The sequence below is a fragment of the Melospiza melodia genome, chromosome 3 (assembly GCF_035770615.1).
Source record: "Melospiza melodia melodia isolate bMelMel2 chromosome 3, bMelMel2.pri, whole genome shotgun sequence".
NCBI classification, from domain to species: domain Eukaryota; kingdom Metazoa; phylum Chordata; class Aves; order Passeriformes; family Passerellidae; genus Melospiza; species Melospiza melodia.
The window spans coordinates 105,839,448-105,857,256 of NC_086196.1; the positions used below are offsets into that span (position 1 = coordinate 105,839,448).

At 42.2% G+C, this 17,809-nt stretch overlaps 1 protein-coding gene across 32 annotated transcripts in view; it reads right to left on the bottom strand.

Moving 5' to 3' along the window:
• Window positions 1-17,809, bottom strand: part of NRXN1 (neurexin 1) — a 679,465-nt gene that overhangs the window by 41,033 nt on the left and 620,623 nt on the right. For 2 of the 32 annotated variants that reach the window (XM_063152501.1, XM_063152500.1), the window contains exon 1: window positions 12,439-12,536. The exons of the other annotated variants lie outside the window; for them this stretch is intronic. In XM_063152501.1, coding sequence (XP_063008571.1) covers window positions 12,439-12,471 — 33 coding nt within the window. In that variant the 5' untranslated portion in view covers window positions 12,472-12,536. Of the gene's footprint in view, window positions 1-12,438; window positions 12,537-17,809 lie in introns of those variants that run through there. 32 annotated transcript variants of the gene reach the window in all.

Below are 17,809 nucleotides of genomic sequence, written 5' to 3' on the forward strand. Positions count from 1 at the left end.
ATGAATGTGCTCCCCCCCCCCCCAAATATTTTATTCCTGTTATTATAATAACCACAAAATGGTGAAGACTTTTAAAAAACACCAATGCTGAAGAAGGATCAGCGACCTGAAAACTGCTGGTGTCAGGAAAGAAACATCTGAAGAACTCCAATAACAATAATCTACTTTAGGCTCAGTCAGGAGCTGGTAATGCAAGTTCTCATTACAGTAATACAACAATGTTTATGCTTATGTTTTGGATTTGTAATTTGTTCAGGTCTTTCTACATTAAAACAATGCCTAGTGAAATGACAGCAAAATAAAACAGAAAAATGTGCTCACTGTTCAGCATTTCTAAACAACTAATTTAAAGGTCCAAATTTGCAGTGCTGGGCATTTTTTCCTGCCTGAAACTGTCTAATACATTTTCACTGCTAGAAAGGTCCATCTAACACTGTAATGCTGGAGAACTTTGGGAACAGACTGGACTTTATGACCCAGAAATTCTTTTTCAGTCCTCTTAGGTAACTATGAGTAAGTTCCTGTGTGGGTGAATGAACAACTATGAGTTTTCTGTAAAATCTGTGTCTTCCTAAGTTCTTCCAGGCTTTCCTGCCTTCAGACAGAGATGTCTCTTATCTGAACTGAAATTTTGCTGGAAAAGGCTCTGACATTCCTCCCATGCTAGTGATGGGTGGAGACTCTTTCTACATATGGAGAGATTGAATAAAGTAACTTCCTTCTGGTTTAGAAATAGCAAGGCTAAATTTGTTTGATATCCAGTATTTGGAACCAATAAGACTCCCTTTCTCTCCCCAAAAGCAAACAGACAATAAAAAACACAACCACTGATTTAGGTGAGCAAATTCTCACCTCTAAGTTCCCCAAGGTGGAAGTGGAATGAGAATTTTTTTTCTCCTCAGCACAGGATTTTGGTGTGTGGCACCCTATTTATAGTGCACAGCCCGCCAGGTACACCAGCACCTCCCTCCCACCTGAACCAGAATCCTGCTGCTGTTTAGTGGCAGATGTCAGAACATGTGCAAAGATCACTCCTCTTTCTGGCAGCTGCTTTTCTTGTGACATTGTGCCCCACCATTTCATCAATGCACATCTCAAAATGTGACCTCCCCCGGGGATTCTCACAGATGTGCAGTTTCCAGACACTTTTCTGACCACAAATGTGCTTGCAGGTGACAGTCTGAAGAAAATCTGGCCCCAACCTCATTCTCTTCCAGTTTCCTCCTTTCCTTTTCAGGTAACACTTGAAAAGTGCTCTTTAATCACAGAATATCAGGGAGATTTTGCAACCATTTCAGCCTGCTGTCCTTCTTCACATCCAGAAAACCTAATTCCCAAGGTGACATGCTTTTCTACCCATTTTTTTCTTTTTCCACAAAGTCTCATACCAAAAAAGTTTGAAGACCTTGCTAAGCTATAAATGTCCCAGTCTACCAGGCATCATTTTCTTTGCAATGCTACTTTGGACATGGAAAGTTTATGAAATTAGGTTCTGCAATACTTTAGTTGCAGATTTCAGGTTCTACCACGTAATTTTCACACTTGGTATAAACATCTCTCTCCTAATGGTTACACTGGGAAGTGGTAGGGATATCTGTTTTATTAAACTTTGCCAAAGCCTAACTTCATTTCAAAATCCCCAAACCCTCCCCCAATGCTTTATGTTAACTGATGCAACTCAAGAGCCACACACAGAAAAGGTTTTCTCATGCACCTTCCAAAGGCTGGCTGAAAAAACATCTATAGACAAAAGAAACCACCCTGAATGAAAGCCATTTTTTCTACTTATCTGGTTGAATGGATCTCTTGCTATTGGGAAATTTGGATCTCAGTCGCTTTGTTTTGAGCTTGATATTCCTCATACTTTTCCATGCTCAGCTGTGATAGCAAACTCTCCTCTTCTGCTGCCCATTTGTTCCCAGGTGGGAAACTTCCATTTTGTGAAACATCCAATCAGGCATTGCTGCCACCTGATTGCTTCCAGCACAACACCTGACAGGTAAATGCCAGATGTATCACAAGCATCAGCTGAAACAATCCCACCCTGCCTTGCCTTTGTGTTCTCTGGTGAACTTTGGCATTAACCAACTGCAGATTCAAGGCTACTTGCCAGTTCTCCGGGCTGCTTTCATCCCTCCCCAGACCAGCCCAACTCACACCTGCTTATGTTCTCTCTTGTTATGGCTTTGGGAAAACATAAACAGATTTTACAGCCTTCTTCAGCATCACTACAGCCCTTCCTGTGGATACACACAGTACTGTGATTGCCACAAACTGCTTCTCTGTTTAATACTTCATTTTAGCAAACCTCATTGTGATACAAAGATGGACAGTAAATGTCCAGGAATGTCTGCTGCAATCCATGGAGTCAATGCCTGCCTGCATTTACTCTCTATTCAGGTATTGCTGGAATTGAATTTTTCATAAATGTAAAACACAAAAAAATAAAACTTCCCTGACACCTTCTGCAGCCTGAATCCTCTTGCTGTGCATCCATGTGTTACCCTCACTCTTTGGCAATGGTATTTTGATATCCTTCTCATGTCGCAGAATACCACAAGAATAAAGTGTAAAGTGTCTGAAGAGATTTCTCTTTCTGTAAATTAAAATGCCCTAGTCTTCTTTGGTTTGTTTTTTTTTTTTTTTTTAAGGGGCAACAGGATCTTTTTCAAGACTGGTTTCCCAATCATCAGCTCATATAATAAACATTATAATGTTCTACAGTTTAATTAATCCTCTCTTTCATCACCCCCAATGCACTAAGCAGTTTACTATGCTCAGGTGCTCCTATACTTGAGAAGTTGGGAGTAGCACAACTGTCCAAAGAAGACTCTCTGTCTGAAATCAATTTACTCAAATACAATCTTTTCTCTTGGTATCAGGGCTGAAAGCTATCTGTGATCACTCTCAAATGCATAAGCTATCCTCCACAGCTGAGTCACGGCAGGAAAAATGGGAGATCATGTATCAAATATTTTTACATCTCCACCTGGTCATGGAAACATGCACACACACACTCACTGCACAAAAGGCTCTTGTTTTGAAGGAGAAGCTGCCAATTAGCTTTCCCCACAAGGCTAATTTATAACTCTCTGTGACTTCCACAGCTGTAGCCCACAGCTGCATGCAACATTCAAAGCCTGCTCAGGTATGAATCCTTTCAGAGACTTTTCACTTTGTTGTTCTGTATAACCCCTCATCACTTTTTTGAGCACAAAAGCTGGTGAGTGACCTTGGAAAAGGTGCCTTCTGCATGGGCACAGTGTGCAAATACAGGAACCACAGCCAGCAGGCTTGTGGGATCCTGGTGGCAGGCAGGATAGAATATCAGATGCTTTGTTTTAAAAAGTATTCTTAAAGCACTGAGACCCCTTCCTCTATATACTAATATGGCTCTAAGTGGAACTACAGCATGTGAGCTCCTGGCAAAATTTACAGTGCCAGGGGATGAGGTATGGAGCAAGGGCAGATGCAATGATGCTCAGCTGAATTTTCAGCCAGATAGAACAGTAATAAGAAGCAAGTATTGCTCCCAGAAATTTCAGAGCGGGGAGGGAAGTGCTGGTCCTGAAATGAGAGTATAACACACAGTCCTTCACTGCAAATCAGGTTAAAAAATGAAATGAAGAAGAGAATGTGATACCAAGGGCAGGAGAGACAGTTACAAGACTTATTTGGAGATTTTAATTGGCATGAAATTGATGGTAAAGAGAGCACCACTGTTTCCCCTGATCTGACCTCTGCAGAGCGAGATAAACAAAACTTCACTAATAAAGGCTTGAAATGTATCTGGTACTCAATCAGCCACCAGCCCCATGTAGAGGAGCCAGGAAAATTAGAGATCCTTGGAATGGAGCCAGTGCTTTGCTCCATTCAGCATCCAGACCTGGCTGGTTTCCTCAGATAGAAAAATCGTGGGCACACACCCCATGCTGGCAGCCCAAAATCAGGCCACCAGCACAAGGGTGAGCATCAGAGCTCCTCCACCCTGAAGGTGCCACCATTGTGTAATTCCTTTTTGTAATCTGGAAACCAAGAGCATTTGCTGAACAGAGCATCCCTTCCAGTATTCCAGAGCCATAACACCTCACATGGAAATCAGATCCAGCAATTTATGCGGCTACCAACATTTTCAAAAGGTCAGTATGAATTTACAAAGAGGAAGGGAAAACCCTGAGCTTCTTTTGACTGCTGAGCTCACCATTTGAGCACCACATTTGGCATCCATGTCTAAATTATAGGACCTCTGAGGGCAGAGACAAAACCCAGGATATGTAGAACATGTGGTAGTTTCCCTAACTCCCACTCCCAGTTATTTTGCAGGGCTCACAGGTTATTTCTGCCTTTCCTTTCCTCCAAGAAATCACTCCCCCATCCCAGTTATTAGCATTAATACAATTAAGCATACATTCATGCAAAACCATTCCCAGGAGGAAGAAATGTCGTCTCAAAATTAGCAAACAGTCACTGGAGGAAGAAGTCCAGCTGACCCAAAAGAAGCAGCTCAATGACTTTTTTGGATAATTTCAGTCCTTACACTTCATGCAAAACATTGAATCAAGAGTAATACAAATGGCACCTGGAAAATGCAAACATAATTACGCTTTTTCTAACATACTTAATCTTTAGACAGACAGCTTTAACATTCGGAATATTTTCAACTCAAAACACAATTTATTTGTAATTCCCAGTGCTGTCTATTAGGTGGATGTGCTGTTCTGGGATGCTGACACTGGAGGAAAAGCCCAGAAGAGAATATCCAAGGGAAAGGAAAATTACTTTTAATATCTGAAAATAATGGAAGTAATGTTTTAATGTAAGGCCACATGAAATAAAAGGGAGTATGCAAAGCTCACCATTAATTGAATGGGTGTTAGTTTAACAATGAGACAAATTTTCTCTGAAATGGCAGAATAATGGGATTAATAACTGTTTTGTCCAATTCTTTCTTCGATTGTAAAATTCAGTTAAAATCAAGAAATTATCTGGCATTTCCATAAATGAATAAGGAACATGAAGTTCCCAGAAATACATGAAGGATCAGGATTTTCTGCAGTCAAGGTAGAAACAGAGATAATCCCACAGACTGATTAGGCAAGGAAGTAGGACCAGAAAGAACAGGACTCACATTTCCAAGCCCTCAGCTAATAAAGATGCAGATTTTAGTCAGGCTCTGAATAACATCATTGTGAGAACATTGTTTAAATAACATTTTTCACAGCTCATACTCTAGTTATCAACACAACTAAGGCAACATCTTTCCATTTTGCTCTCCACAGCTCTGCAGCAGTCCAGGCATACACCATGCACTGATAGCCTGAGAAACTACTGAAGCTGCTTATAGTTCATTCAAGGGAAAAAACATTTTTTTTCTGGTGTTGTCTTATTATTTAGTGATCTCAAGGTGGTTCTATCTAATTAATCAAATAAGTGAGAATCTTCTCTTGGAACCAAAATGAATTACAGTTGAGGTAGTCTTCCAAAAGGAATTAGTCACTTCCCCACTATATTTTTAGATTATTTACTCAGGTTACTTTCAGTTTTCTTATTTCCAAGTACAGCAATACCTGAAGCTGAAAAGCTGACTAAAATCCTTGAAGCCATCTGGATAGCTGGCTATAAAAAGAGCAAAGCAAAGTCTACTAGAGCAGTCCAGTCAGTCTCAGCACAATGCAAGGCAGGAGCAGGGGTCACAGATCAGCTGCCAGAGCTCCTTATCCTGCAGTGGCTGCACACTGGAAGAATGTCTCCACTCTCATAAAAGCTGCTGCTCATTCCTGGTTCTGATAAGTCACCTAAATAGCAATGGGGAACAGATAGTACAGACGGTTTGGACACAAAGAAATTGTCTTGGTCTTTTTCAGGACCAGGTTACCATCTCAGTCACCCATTTTAGGCTGCCAGAAAGCAAAGATTAGACAAAGTGACAGGTACATTCTTATGAGCTTAAAAGTTGCTATTATTTCCTTTGTAACTGTCTGGTGCAAAAAAACAGTGAGACTTGAATGTCACACGTCCTCCCCAGTAACCCTGAAGGAGTATTTTGCAAAGGTCACCTTTGCAGCCTTTTCAGATGCCTCTGCCACCACTTTACTTGCTTTATTCCCTAGATATCCCCACTAGAAAGGGGAAATATGTAGCATTAGAAACTTGCTGCACAGGGAAAGCTGCAAAGGGAAGATTGGGCACACACCCCATGCTGGCAGCCCAAAGTGAGGCCACCAGCACAAGGGTGAGCATCAGAGCTCCTCCACCCTGAAGGTGCCACCATTTGCGTAATTCCTCTTTGTAATCTGGAAACCAAGAGCATAATGTAAAGTTGACAATGGTCAATGTAGCTTATGGAAAAATTGGGGTCTTTGTTCATGCCTCTAGGTAAAAATGATGCATCTGGCAACCTAGCACTTAAGATACTGGTAGAAAAAAACCCAAATTATGCTGATTTTCCCTTAGCTGTTTCATGCACCCTGACCCTTCCAAGAGTTAGCAGAAACATCCTGCTGTCTGTTAAGTTAGTTAGAATAACTAAAAATAGATGGAAAGAGGAGTATCAGAAATACTCTCCTGTAACGTCTCTTCCTAACCAAAAACGAACAAGACAACCATCATTCAACATGCCCTGAAAAAAGGGAACTCAGGACTTCCCACTGGTCCAGAATTAGTTAAAACATGTTTCAAAGATCCAAACTGTGTTTCTCAGGCTTGAGCATAAAGAGGAATAGGGGTGCAGCACCCCAGCACCGTGCCCTTGGCCAAGAGCGGAGTTATTCCTGGCGCTGGAGCCGCGCGCGCTGCTCACGCGGGACGTTCCGCCGACGCCGTTGTCAGCCAGGGCCCGGGGCCGCTCAGGCTGTTCAGGGCAGATGGACATCCTCTAGGAAACCACAAACTGCCCTGCTCAGCTTGGCTTTGCAAGCCTCCGTGGAGCTGGCACGGGCCAGGGGAAGTGAGCTGCCCCAGGACGCGGCGCTGACGTTGACACCAACAGCACAGAACAGATCTGCGTTTGGCAGTGCAGCTCACCGGAAGGGATATTTTTACTGGCCTGCTCTGATTTTGGCTGGGGGACCTCCCACCCCTTCCTTGCTGCCACCTCACGGCTCTAAAACAGCAAAGAGGTTTGTGCTTTGTCCACATATTCATTCCTCAGCTTCCCCAAATTTGGTGCATTACTGATGCTCAACACCAGTATCAAATATACCTGTGTTATTGTAAAGCAAAATTGTGACTTTTCATTCACTGCCATATCCCTTTTATTAAGCAATTCTAACACCAATTAGGAACTCAAAAACATGCTTTGCTACCAAATGCCATATAACCTTCATTTTTTGCTTCTACTGCACAATACAACCTACACAAATAATGTGTAGTCTCTGTGCAGCTGCTTTCCTAAAGATCTTTTGGTAAAGCACAATAAAAAAGGTGAAAACCAAAAGCCATTGTCCACTTCTTCAGTGCAGTTGTGCCCCAGGTGTACAACTGCAGTGAAGAAGTGGACAATGGCTTTTGGTTTTCACCTCTTTTTACTGCTTTGAGGGAACAGTAAAAATTGGTAGCAATCATAGTGCTGACATACAGCCCCAGAAACTCAAATCACCCTTTTTCTCAATAGACTTGCTCAACAACTTTGGTAACCTAATGCATGTCCTTAAACATTCAAATAATTAAAAAAGAAAAAAACTTGAAATTCCAACAAAACTCCTGAATGACTAGGGTGGAGCAGCACTAAAAACTACCACAGAAAAGCAAGGCATTATCCCCAGCCTCCAGGATGGAAAAAATGCAATAACAGCATATATAGTAGTGTAGTCTTCATAATGAGAGTGACGTAGCATGGGAATTTTGAAATAGATAGGAAAGGGAATAAGAGAAATCAAAGGAACTAAAAGGAAGAAAAAATACAAAACTTGTGGAAACTCAAGGAAAATAATTTAAATCTTCATGTGATTTAGTATTGGCTTGCAGCCATACCATAGCCAATTTAGAGAAACCAGCGAACAAGGCACTAACATTATTGGAGCCAAGAAATGCAATTTACTCTGTTCTAAAGTCCACAACCTACTATATTCATTTCTGGATTAGGGCCAAAAACATATGGCCAGGCTCAAACCAGAAGGTGTTCCAAGGTCCTGGACATTATAGACTCTCAGCGTGAGAAATGCCTCATCACCTGAAAACTTCCCAGGTCTTCGCTGGCAAGGAATCATTTAGTTTGTGGGATGGAATTTAAAATGAATCATTCTGGTGAAAATGCCATCTTGCTCATTTCCCATTTAACTTTTGATTTACTTTAAGCAACAATCATCCAAGATAGCTGGGTTTAGAAATCAATGCATATGTCCTTACATACTTAGACTTCACACTCTGTGCTGTTCGGACCTCTGCCAGGGGTAGAATGTCAGGGACAGTGAAGTCACTGACAGCATTTCCATTGACCTCAGGGGTGGTAGAATTTCACCTTAATCCACCTTTTTTGGAAACTCAGCCAAACTGCTGCACAGGGCTAACTGGAGAGTCCACAATGCTCAGATTTCCTGCACGTACAGAACACACTTTTTCATCCTTATCCTTCCATCCTTCCACTTTTTTTCAGAGGTTACACACATTTTTTCCCTTCTGTAGTAGAGAAGGCCATTCTCTAGCAATGCAGTCAAATGCACAAAAGCAGTCCCAACAACTACTTTTTCAGAGGAACTGTAAGGGTTTTGTTGGCTGCCTCCTAATGTACACACATTGTTTCAGATAGCTGCTGCCTCTAAGTTTTGCCCTCGGCCCCTACTCTGTCTCATCTCGATCTGGTACTTAGATTGGAGGCATTACCTGAAGTTTCACCCAAAAGGGACTGAAAGATAGGATCTGAGAAAAAGGGATTAGTCCTTATTAATGGCATGTGATTATACAGCTGAATCTAATTATTCACTCCTCTGGCAAAAATTGAAATATGGTTCAGATATAGACAAAAAGAGAAAGCCAGTGTGGAAAAGCATAGCAAATGACTGTAATCATACAAGCTACCCCACAAGAGGAAATTCTTGTGACTTTATCAGACTTCTCCTGGATCTGCTGGTCAGAGCAACTTGCAAAAGTAGGGAAAAACACTCTATGGATTGAAAAAGCATATAAAAAATATAAAAAAGCAGAGAGAACAATAAATCCAGAAATTAAAATCATTACTGTCTGAATGTGCAAAACAAGTGTAAAATTAATTTTTGTGTCAGAAAAGCTGAAAAACAGCTAATTCATAAAATTTAGCAATAGAATGACAAAACTTTGTGTCAATACACACAACTAAAACAAATTATAAAATATTTCAAGCTACTGAACATGTCAACCAAGAAGTATGAAAATCATTTACTCTTCACCAGCAAGCTCTGTCTGTCAAGCTTCTCCTTGGCTAAGACTAAATTTGGTGCTTCCTTCAACTCTGTCTTGAAAGGCTTTCTGATATGTATGTACACACAACCCAGCCAAGCTGTGACACCATCTCCAGCAGTGTGAAGACAAGGAGCTCTGAGGAGAGGAAACAACTCCTCTAAGCAGTGGCAATGGGTGACCCATGGCAGAAGGGTGTCAGCAGCCAGAAATCCTTTTACTACATGGTGCTACTATAGTTGACATGGCTGCTAAAAGAAAATCCCACCGTGGTTTTCAGTAGTCGTGATGAGAGAGAGGACAGATAAAGGGATGGCTGAACCCCCTCTGCATTTCCCCCTTGCAGTAAAGCCATGCTGACAACTCTTAACTTTCTCTGTCATCTCAAATGCACAAGGTCAAAAAATAAATCCTCCCGCGCTGTGACTGGGATTTCTTGCTAAATCAGCATTACACCAAGACATAAAGCACAGATGAGTTTCTAAACATTGTCCTTAGGCTGTTTGTCTCCTCTGAATTCCTGTTGAATATTGATTTGGGATTTAAAGGTCCAGCTGCCCACCTAATCAGGTTGTGTATACCAACTTTGACTGATTAATGGGTTATTCTAAATGCACAGCTACCTCAAGGACTAAAGAACATGGACAACATGAACTTTTCTTCTCTTGCTTCATGCCACAAGGTTTCAGATCAAACTACACCTCTACAGAAATACAGGCTTGCCCTTCAAGATACAATCACCAACCAGATTTTTCTGCGAATTTTCTTTTTCAGACACATCTAAGGCAATTTGGCTAAGCCTTAGTTATAAGAAATCTTAAAATATCATAAAAATTACTTGGTATTAAACTTGAGACCACATGTTGGCTTTTGAGATATTCATAAGTCCAGCAGACCTTACATTAAGCAAATGAATTCCATTTTGTACACGCCATCTAGATGTATTTCTCCACAGGTGAGCTGTCATCTAGGCAGGTTTAATGGACAATTCCTCAGGCTGCCCTGGCAATTACTCCTCTGCTGACCTGGAAGGATCATTAATATTAGGGAGTTGAGATGCAATTCAATTTTCATTCTGGCTCAGCCCTAAGCTTTGCCTAAGTGGATGCTGTCAGCTGTGTCAAACTATATATGATGCCTAGGTGGTGTGGAGGATTATTAGGAAGAGAGCTGGGAATGGTAAACTCAATTCACAAAGTTTTCAGCCTGAACTTGATGAGTGGCCTAAGACACCAACAGGCCAGAGCCATTTGGCATGGTTACAACCACTCTTTTTTTTTTTTTTTTTTTTTTTTCCCTGGGGTAAGCTGCTAATGGGAAGAGCAAAATCAGGTATTGATTAGCCCTGAGCAGTAAGAGAAGAGCAGCTGTACAGAATGGCACATGAAGTGATTTAAATGAATACAACAAAAAACCCCAAAAGGCTTAATGGCAGAACTCTGAGGCAGAACCCTTAATGGCAGAACTCTGAGGAAGCCCAGCTAGCAAATGCAAACAGCATTACACAATACACCCTGCGCGCCAAAGGAGAGAAGGTTTGATGCTCAGCCCCACAACTGCAGCAATGAATGAAGTCAGATAGTTTGGATCCAGTTCAGCCCTTTCACAATCATGAAAAAAGCCTCCCAAACCATAACTTCTCTCTCAACACATTGCTACAACCTGTAAACCACAATAAAACTGAACCGTCTCTCCCGCTTTATTCTCCTCTGACTCATCTGAAAGAAAACAAGCGCACCAAAAAAAACCCTTTTCCCCTTGCCTTTCTAGCTACTGGGGGAAAATGAGATTTCTGTGCAGATGGAAGCTGCTGATTCCTTGCTTTAGAAACCCTTTAACCTCTTCTGGCAGCCCTCACCCACACCTTTGCCTTTCTCCACTATCACGACACACCTGTCCCACCTGATGCCAGCCCTGGCTTTGCCAGCAGAATTCCCATGGTGCACGCAGGCGCCAGACAGCCACGGCATTTTAACTCTTCTTGGGGAGAATAAGGAGCTGAAAAGATCACCAGCCTCCCCAGAGGAGCTGGGCACTCACACAAACACACACCCTTCTGCTCGTTTTCAGGTAACAGGGAAAGCTTTGTAGCCCGTGCTCGTTTAAATCAGATGCCTTGCGGGTTTGTTATTTGAAAAAACAAACAAATAAATAAATAAAAGGAAACACCTCGCTCTTCGTGTTAGAAACAAGCAAATAAACAATCAACCTTTGAGAAAATACACAAACACTTTCATTGTCATAAGCATGCAGCGATTTACCCTCCCCCAAAAGATTAGAAGCAACTCATTTAAAGATGAAGCAACTTTGCATTATATATCACCACATTTTAGTCCATCAGTTACAGTCATTCATTGATATGCAATTTTTCTTATCAAAGCATGCATATAACTCACAGGAATTCCCGTTGTGCAAATGCTCACTGCAAAAAAATCAAATCAAAACAAGTACACACGTACGTACACACACACGTACACACATATTCTAAGCCAAGATGAAAAGCATGCATGGTCAGGGTTTAAGCATCATTTAAGCCAAAATAATTGCTAGATTGTTAAAAAGAAAGCAGCCTGGCAACTATTTGAAGCAGGTTTTATTCATGCTTTTATTTGATTCTTCTCGATTTTCCTTTCCTTTTTAGACTCATTTGTAGCAAACATGCTCAAAAAAAGAAAAAAAGCCTATTAAGAAAAAGCAGATGAGAAAAATTAAAAAACAGCAGCATCCATGCTCTGGGTACCAAAGCGTTATTTTCTTGGAGCAGAAAAGAAAAAAAAATACAATTTAGAAGCTTTTCTAGATTTAAAACCGATATCGTGCAGAAATTTCATCTTGATATTAATGACATGGAATCTCCAAGGAGATATTCTAATTTTTTTTTTAGTTTAAAAAAAAGTAATTTTCAGTAAATCGGTGCAAATGCTTTTTTTTTTTGGTTTTGTTTTTTTTTTTGGTTGTTGTTTTTTTTTTCTTTCTCCTCCTTGCTGTCAGCCTAAAGGTATCTTAAACCCTGCATGCGGCAGTGCTTCGCCTGTGCGCTGCATCGGCTGTGAGAGAAGAAGCTACCTGCGAGTTTTCACAGTGCCATCTCATATCCATGTCTGCCTGGCTACCCTGCGTGCTTACGGCTTTTTTTTTTTTTTTTCTCTTTTCCCCCTTCCTTCCCTTCCTCCCTCTCTCTCTCTCTCTCTCTCTCTCTCTCTCTCTTTCCCCCTCCCCTCCTCCTCCTCCTCCTCCCCGCTTAATTCTTAATGGAAATCCTAGGAAATTGAGTCCATCCTCTGAAATCAATACTGGTGACAGGCGCGCTGCCTGCCTCCGCGGGAGCCGGGGATGATAAATTGCCTGCGCATCCGCCCGGCCTATCAGTGCCCGCCGCTCCGCCCGCCCCTGGCCGCGCCCGCCGCCGCCGCGGGGACACCGGGGACGCCGCGCGCCGCCGCTGCGGAACCGCCGCGATGATGCGCCGGGATGCGGCGGAGGGAGGAGCGGCGCCTCGCCCGCCACACCCGCGGGCAGCGGCGCCACACCGCCGACCCGGGCGTCGCTGCCTCTTTAAAAAGACAAAAAAAAAAAAAAAAAAAAAAAAAAAAAAAAAAAAAAAAAAGCCCTACAAACAAGCCAGCCATGATCCGGCAGAGTTCCACAATCGCCGCGGAATGGGATGGGAATGGGATCGCGCGCCTCCGTGCTGGAGCCGCCCCCCGCCCCTTCGCTCCAACGCGGCGCATCCCACTTGGGAGCGAGCGGGCACGGCACGGCACGGCACGGCACGGCACGGGATGCCGTGTGAAAACCCGCCAATCTGCCTCTCCTTGGCCGCGCACAGCCCAGCGCTGCACAGGTGCTGGAGAGAGCTCGACCAAGAGACTGCTGAGAACAGGTTTGTCAAGCGAGTCACCAGTCCCCCAAAATCCAGCCGCAGCGTCTGGCCAACAGATTCCTTTTACAGCAGCACCATTTTCATTTGGCCCAGAGAGAATTTTTTCCTATTTTTTTTATTTTTTTCCTCATAACAATTTTCACGAATCCAACAGTCATAACATAGCAAGCGCCCACCTTTCGGCATTTCCAGAAGCCCTGAAAATCTACTTTGAATAATGGATGTCTATACTGAGGAAAAAGACGAGCAACATACAAAAAAGTCAGGTGATGCCAACTTTGCATTTCCCCTGATGGGAGCTCAGGGATGACAAAAAACTTGCCCTGATATACCCTCAACCCACCCATTTCGTGGCAGCGTGTTGCCTTTTGCAAAAGGAATATTGAACTTGCAACACCGTTTCATAAATGACACCTCTGCGTGTTACAGCTAATGGCCAAAGCACCTGGCAGTAAAGCAAAGCTGATGGGCAGTGTCTTGATACACTTCTTCATGAAAAATAAATTGAAATGGATTGGAAAGATCTACTCTGCATGAAAAACATCTCCCTCCTCTCAACAGAGCCAGGCTCGATCAGAGGTTGTGTGGCTCAGTAAACTTGCCTAGATTTTTAATATTCAGTTATTAAAATATAAGTGTTTGTAAAAGGTGTCTACTGTGTTCTTTTCCTGATGAATTGAAAAATAACAGCCGATGGACAGCAGCAGGGCTGCTTGCTGGACATGGCAGGGCTCTCCATGTACATTCATTTGGCTGCAACTCAGCCACAGCCAAAACAGTTAATGCTGAAGGAAACACTGCACTGCTTGTTGGAAGTGGCATTCCCATTTGTTAAATGTCTATGCCACGTGGTGCTAATTAGAGGAAAGTCATTGCCCTGAGGCTCTTGCACTGCCTTATGCTGGAACCTGACTCCTGGCCCTAAAGCTGGCAAACTTTGAGGCAGTGTGCTGGTGGATGGAGCAGAAAGCACTGTGCTCTCCTGTTCCACACACTGTTTTCTAAACGTGGGCCAGCAGAATTAAAAGCTGGAGCTGAACATTATATTTTTATGGCTCTCACAGCTGGAAATAGCTTTTCATTCAGAGCAATTCCTGACCCTCTGAGTCCACCCTAGAAATCCCCCACTTTGACTCAGCACCTCTCCCCTTTTGGAAGATGGCAGAGGACACCATCAGGCCATAATTCAGTGTTTCCTTGTCCAGTGTTTTGTGGCAACGGTCAAACCTTCAAGCCTTGTTTGCCCATCCCTGCTCAGGGAGCAGCACAGAGGACAGGAAGGGCAATGCCCACGGTCCATGGTTGGCAGCTGTGCTCTCCCTGCCCTTCTGGCACCAGCGTCCATTTCCCTGGGTTGCCTGACAGCGACTCCTGCAGGGGCTGGGTCCTCAACAAAAGGAGCTCATTTTGGGGGCAGAACAAATAAGAAAAACACTCCTATTTTAATTAAGAAAATTATCTAAATAAGAATAATAAATACCATTTCAAACAGATCAACAATGTGGTCCTTTCATGTTCACTAAGTCAAACTTTCATTAACCCCAGCATGTCCCTTCCTGAAATACAGTACTAAATTATCTCTAATATTTTGCTTGAGGCAGTATTTTTCAGAAGTCTGATTCTACAACAACACCATTAACAGTAATGGACTGTCATATGTCCTGTTGCTCAGGGCACTAACCAAAGCAGCAATAAAAGGAATGGTATAAAGATGGATGACAGACCCCCCAACTCCTCTCAAACGCTGAGCAGATGTCTGTGAGGATGAAATGCTCTTTGAGAAGCCTTGCCTTGAAGTGCCAGGGGGAAATGCTGCAGAGCACAGCTTGCTGTGAGCTGTGCTGGGTCAGAAAGCCTTATCCTACAGATTCTGGCTGCCCAGCAAAAAAACAGCTTGCAAGAGAATTCCTTCTGTTGGAGTACAACCCTCCATCTAACCAAGCTCAAGGGTTTTTTTTTGCCTTTCATGGAGATGCAGCTGTCTGTGTATCATGTGTGGTGGGCTATTGTGTGATGTGGAAATACAATAGTGTGGCTGGGATAAATTTTACCCAAAGGATGTGAAGGCACTTATGGGCTTAGTGTGGCAAAGCAGTCAGAAATGATCTGACTTTACACTTAAGTACTTGCAACTTTGCATTTAAGTAAACTCCTGAGTGCTTTGTTGAATCAAGTCCAAATATACAAAAAATAAAACTAAATGCAAAAAAGCAATGAACCTGAATTTGCTTGACTACACACTCTCGAGCTGTAGATGAGAGTTTTGCTGAATATAAATTTTGCCAAATATATATAAAATATCACTTGAAAATTTGCTTGTCAATGCAGTGAGGGATAGGAAATGAGTTGGATAGCATATATTTCACATCAAGGGACACTGTAGTAAATATCACAAAGACAAATCTCTATAGTTACTAAAATGCAGAAACAGCATTATGCTTGAAAAACATAGACAAAAAAATTATGTTAAACCCACCATACACAACTGAGAACAGCAGAAGCCAAACTTGTGATTTGATTTAGATCTAAATATGCCACATATTTCATTAAATAAACAGGAACTGTACAGACATATCATCATTAAAATCCTTTCTAGCGCACTGAATAGGCAGTTTTAAAAAATTATTGTAATTTATCTAGGAAAAAGGTCTACTCAAGAACAAAAAAGCCCCCAATTATTTTATATTGTCTTTTTTAGATACCATTTTATCAAAAAAATTTGCATGTGCAATTTAGACACAGGTGGAAGCCTTCAGTTCTTACACTTCAGCCTAAGGGCAAGCACAAATTAAGCTGCTTGAAATGAGAATGAGATATTTTATACACTATCCACCACTTCAAATGTGCTTAATGAATGTGAAAGTTATGTGAGTTTTAAATATAAATGTCTGTGCATCCTTAGGGATTAATTTGCCACTTCAGCTTCAGAGTCACATCTCTCTTATGGCCCAGGTGGGCCTCCACTGATGCCCTGTCCCCTGCAAGTCCCTCAATATTGTCCTTGGGAAACATATTCAACAACTTTGAGGTGTGTGTGGGTTTGCTGAGTGAGATTTAATTTTGTAATTACTTGTGCACAATCTCATTCTCATCCAGAGAGAGCTGGTGTGGAGTAGGAAGCCTTAAGTGTTTTCACAGCACAACTGGGAGGGTATTTGGGATTTCATCAACGTGACACCTTCACTTTGCCCCTGGGGACTCCTGCAATACTCCACCCTGCTAAACCACTGAACTCTGGGCAATGAGCATCACTGTCGACACTCTGTGTCATCCCTGTGACACTTAGTGTGCCTGCACCTGTGACAAAATTACTCCCTTCTGGCAGGAAGTCTGCAATCTCCTTCCCAGAGCTCTGAACTCTCCCATCACGCTGTCAGCCAGGCTGCACCCGTCAGGCTGGCTTGCAGACGCCTCCATTCCCATGGATCACAGGAAAACAAGCTCAGTAGTGATGAAAATCTTCAAGAGAGCTGCCCTCCACTGCTTAAAAGGTCAGGATCCTCCTCCTCCTTCTTTAAGCAAATGGAAGCAGAAAAACTGTCAGTGGGAAAAAAATTGCTCTCTCAAGAAACCATAATTTAGATCAATCCTACCTGTTTGGAACTAACAGCTGCCATCAGACTTTAGTCCCCAATTCTATACTGTCAAGAAACAAATTAAATGTACTCTTTTTTTTTCTGGGCACACATGTATTTTCAGTCTCACTTCATCTTACCTCCTACTGTGATTCCCTAAGATTTTTTTTCTGGCCTTTCCAAATCCTTCTACACCTGGTTAATCAACAGTGTCATAATAATACACAGGGAAAATGATGACATGCAGCTATTATCCTAATTATATAGAGCACCTTTATTTTGTCTCAATTGTCTTCATAAATGATGTTTCTTACCCATGCAAATATTAGCACTACTCGATTGCTCATACCTATCTGGTTTAGTCATAAGTACTCATTGCCTTTTCTAGGATAGAGGGGGCAAATTGCATGGGAAGATACACAGATACAGATGTAGGAAGGGGAAAGAAGTCATGTCTTTGTATCAAAATCTTTTCCAAGGATGATTAAGAGTGAACAACTGCAAACCTCTATTCTTGAAATGGAAAAATCAAACATTTGTTGCAGCATGTTTAAAGGTGAATGCCTGTAGAACAAAGAGGATGATTTTTTTCTCCTAGACTGCCACCAAAGCAGACCAAATAATGTGTGATACCCTTCTGTGGGAAAGGAAAAATAATCACAGATAAGACAAACCCTGAACTTTTCAGGTATGTTGCCCATGATTTTCTAATTAAAAACAATCCAGAATTACAGTATCTAATTATTCACAAGGTTCCATTTTTCCCCTGTAGCTACACAAAGGATGCCAGGTGTCATCTGCAGAAAGTATTCACCCTTGGTATGATCTCCTGGCTGGGAAAAGGGGTTTTACCCCCCTGTTTCAGTCTAGGAACTATTGAGGCTGCCTTTCATGAGTGTCCCCTGTCTAAAAGAATTGGAAATACATCATGTGCCTTGCTTTCTGCAGCAAGTGCCCCTCTGTACAGGTCACAAAGTCC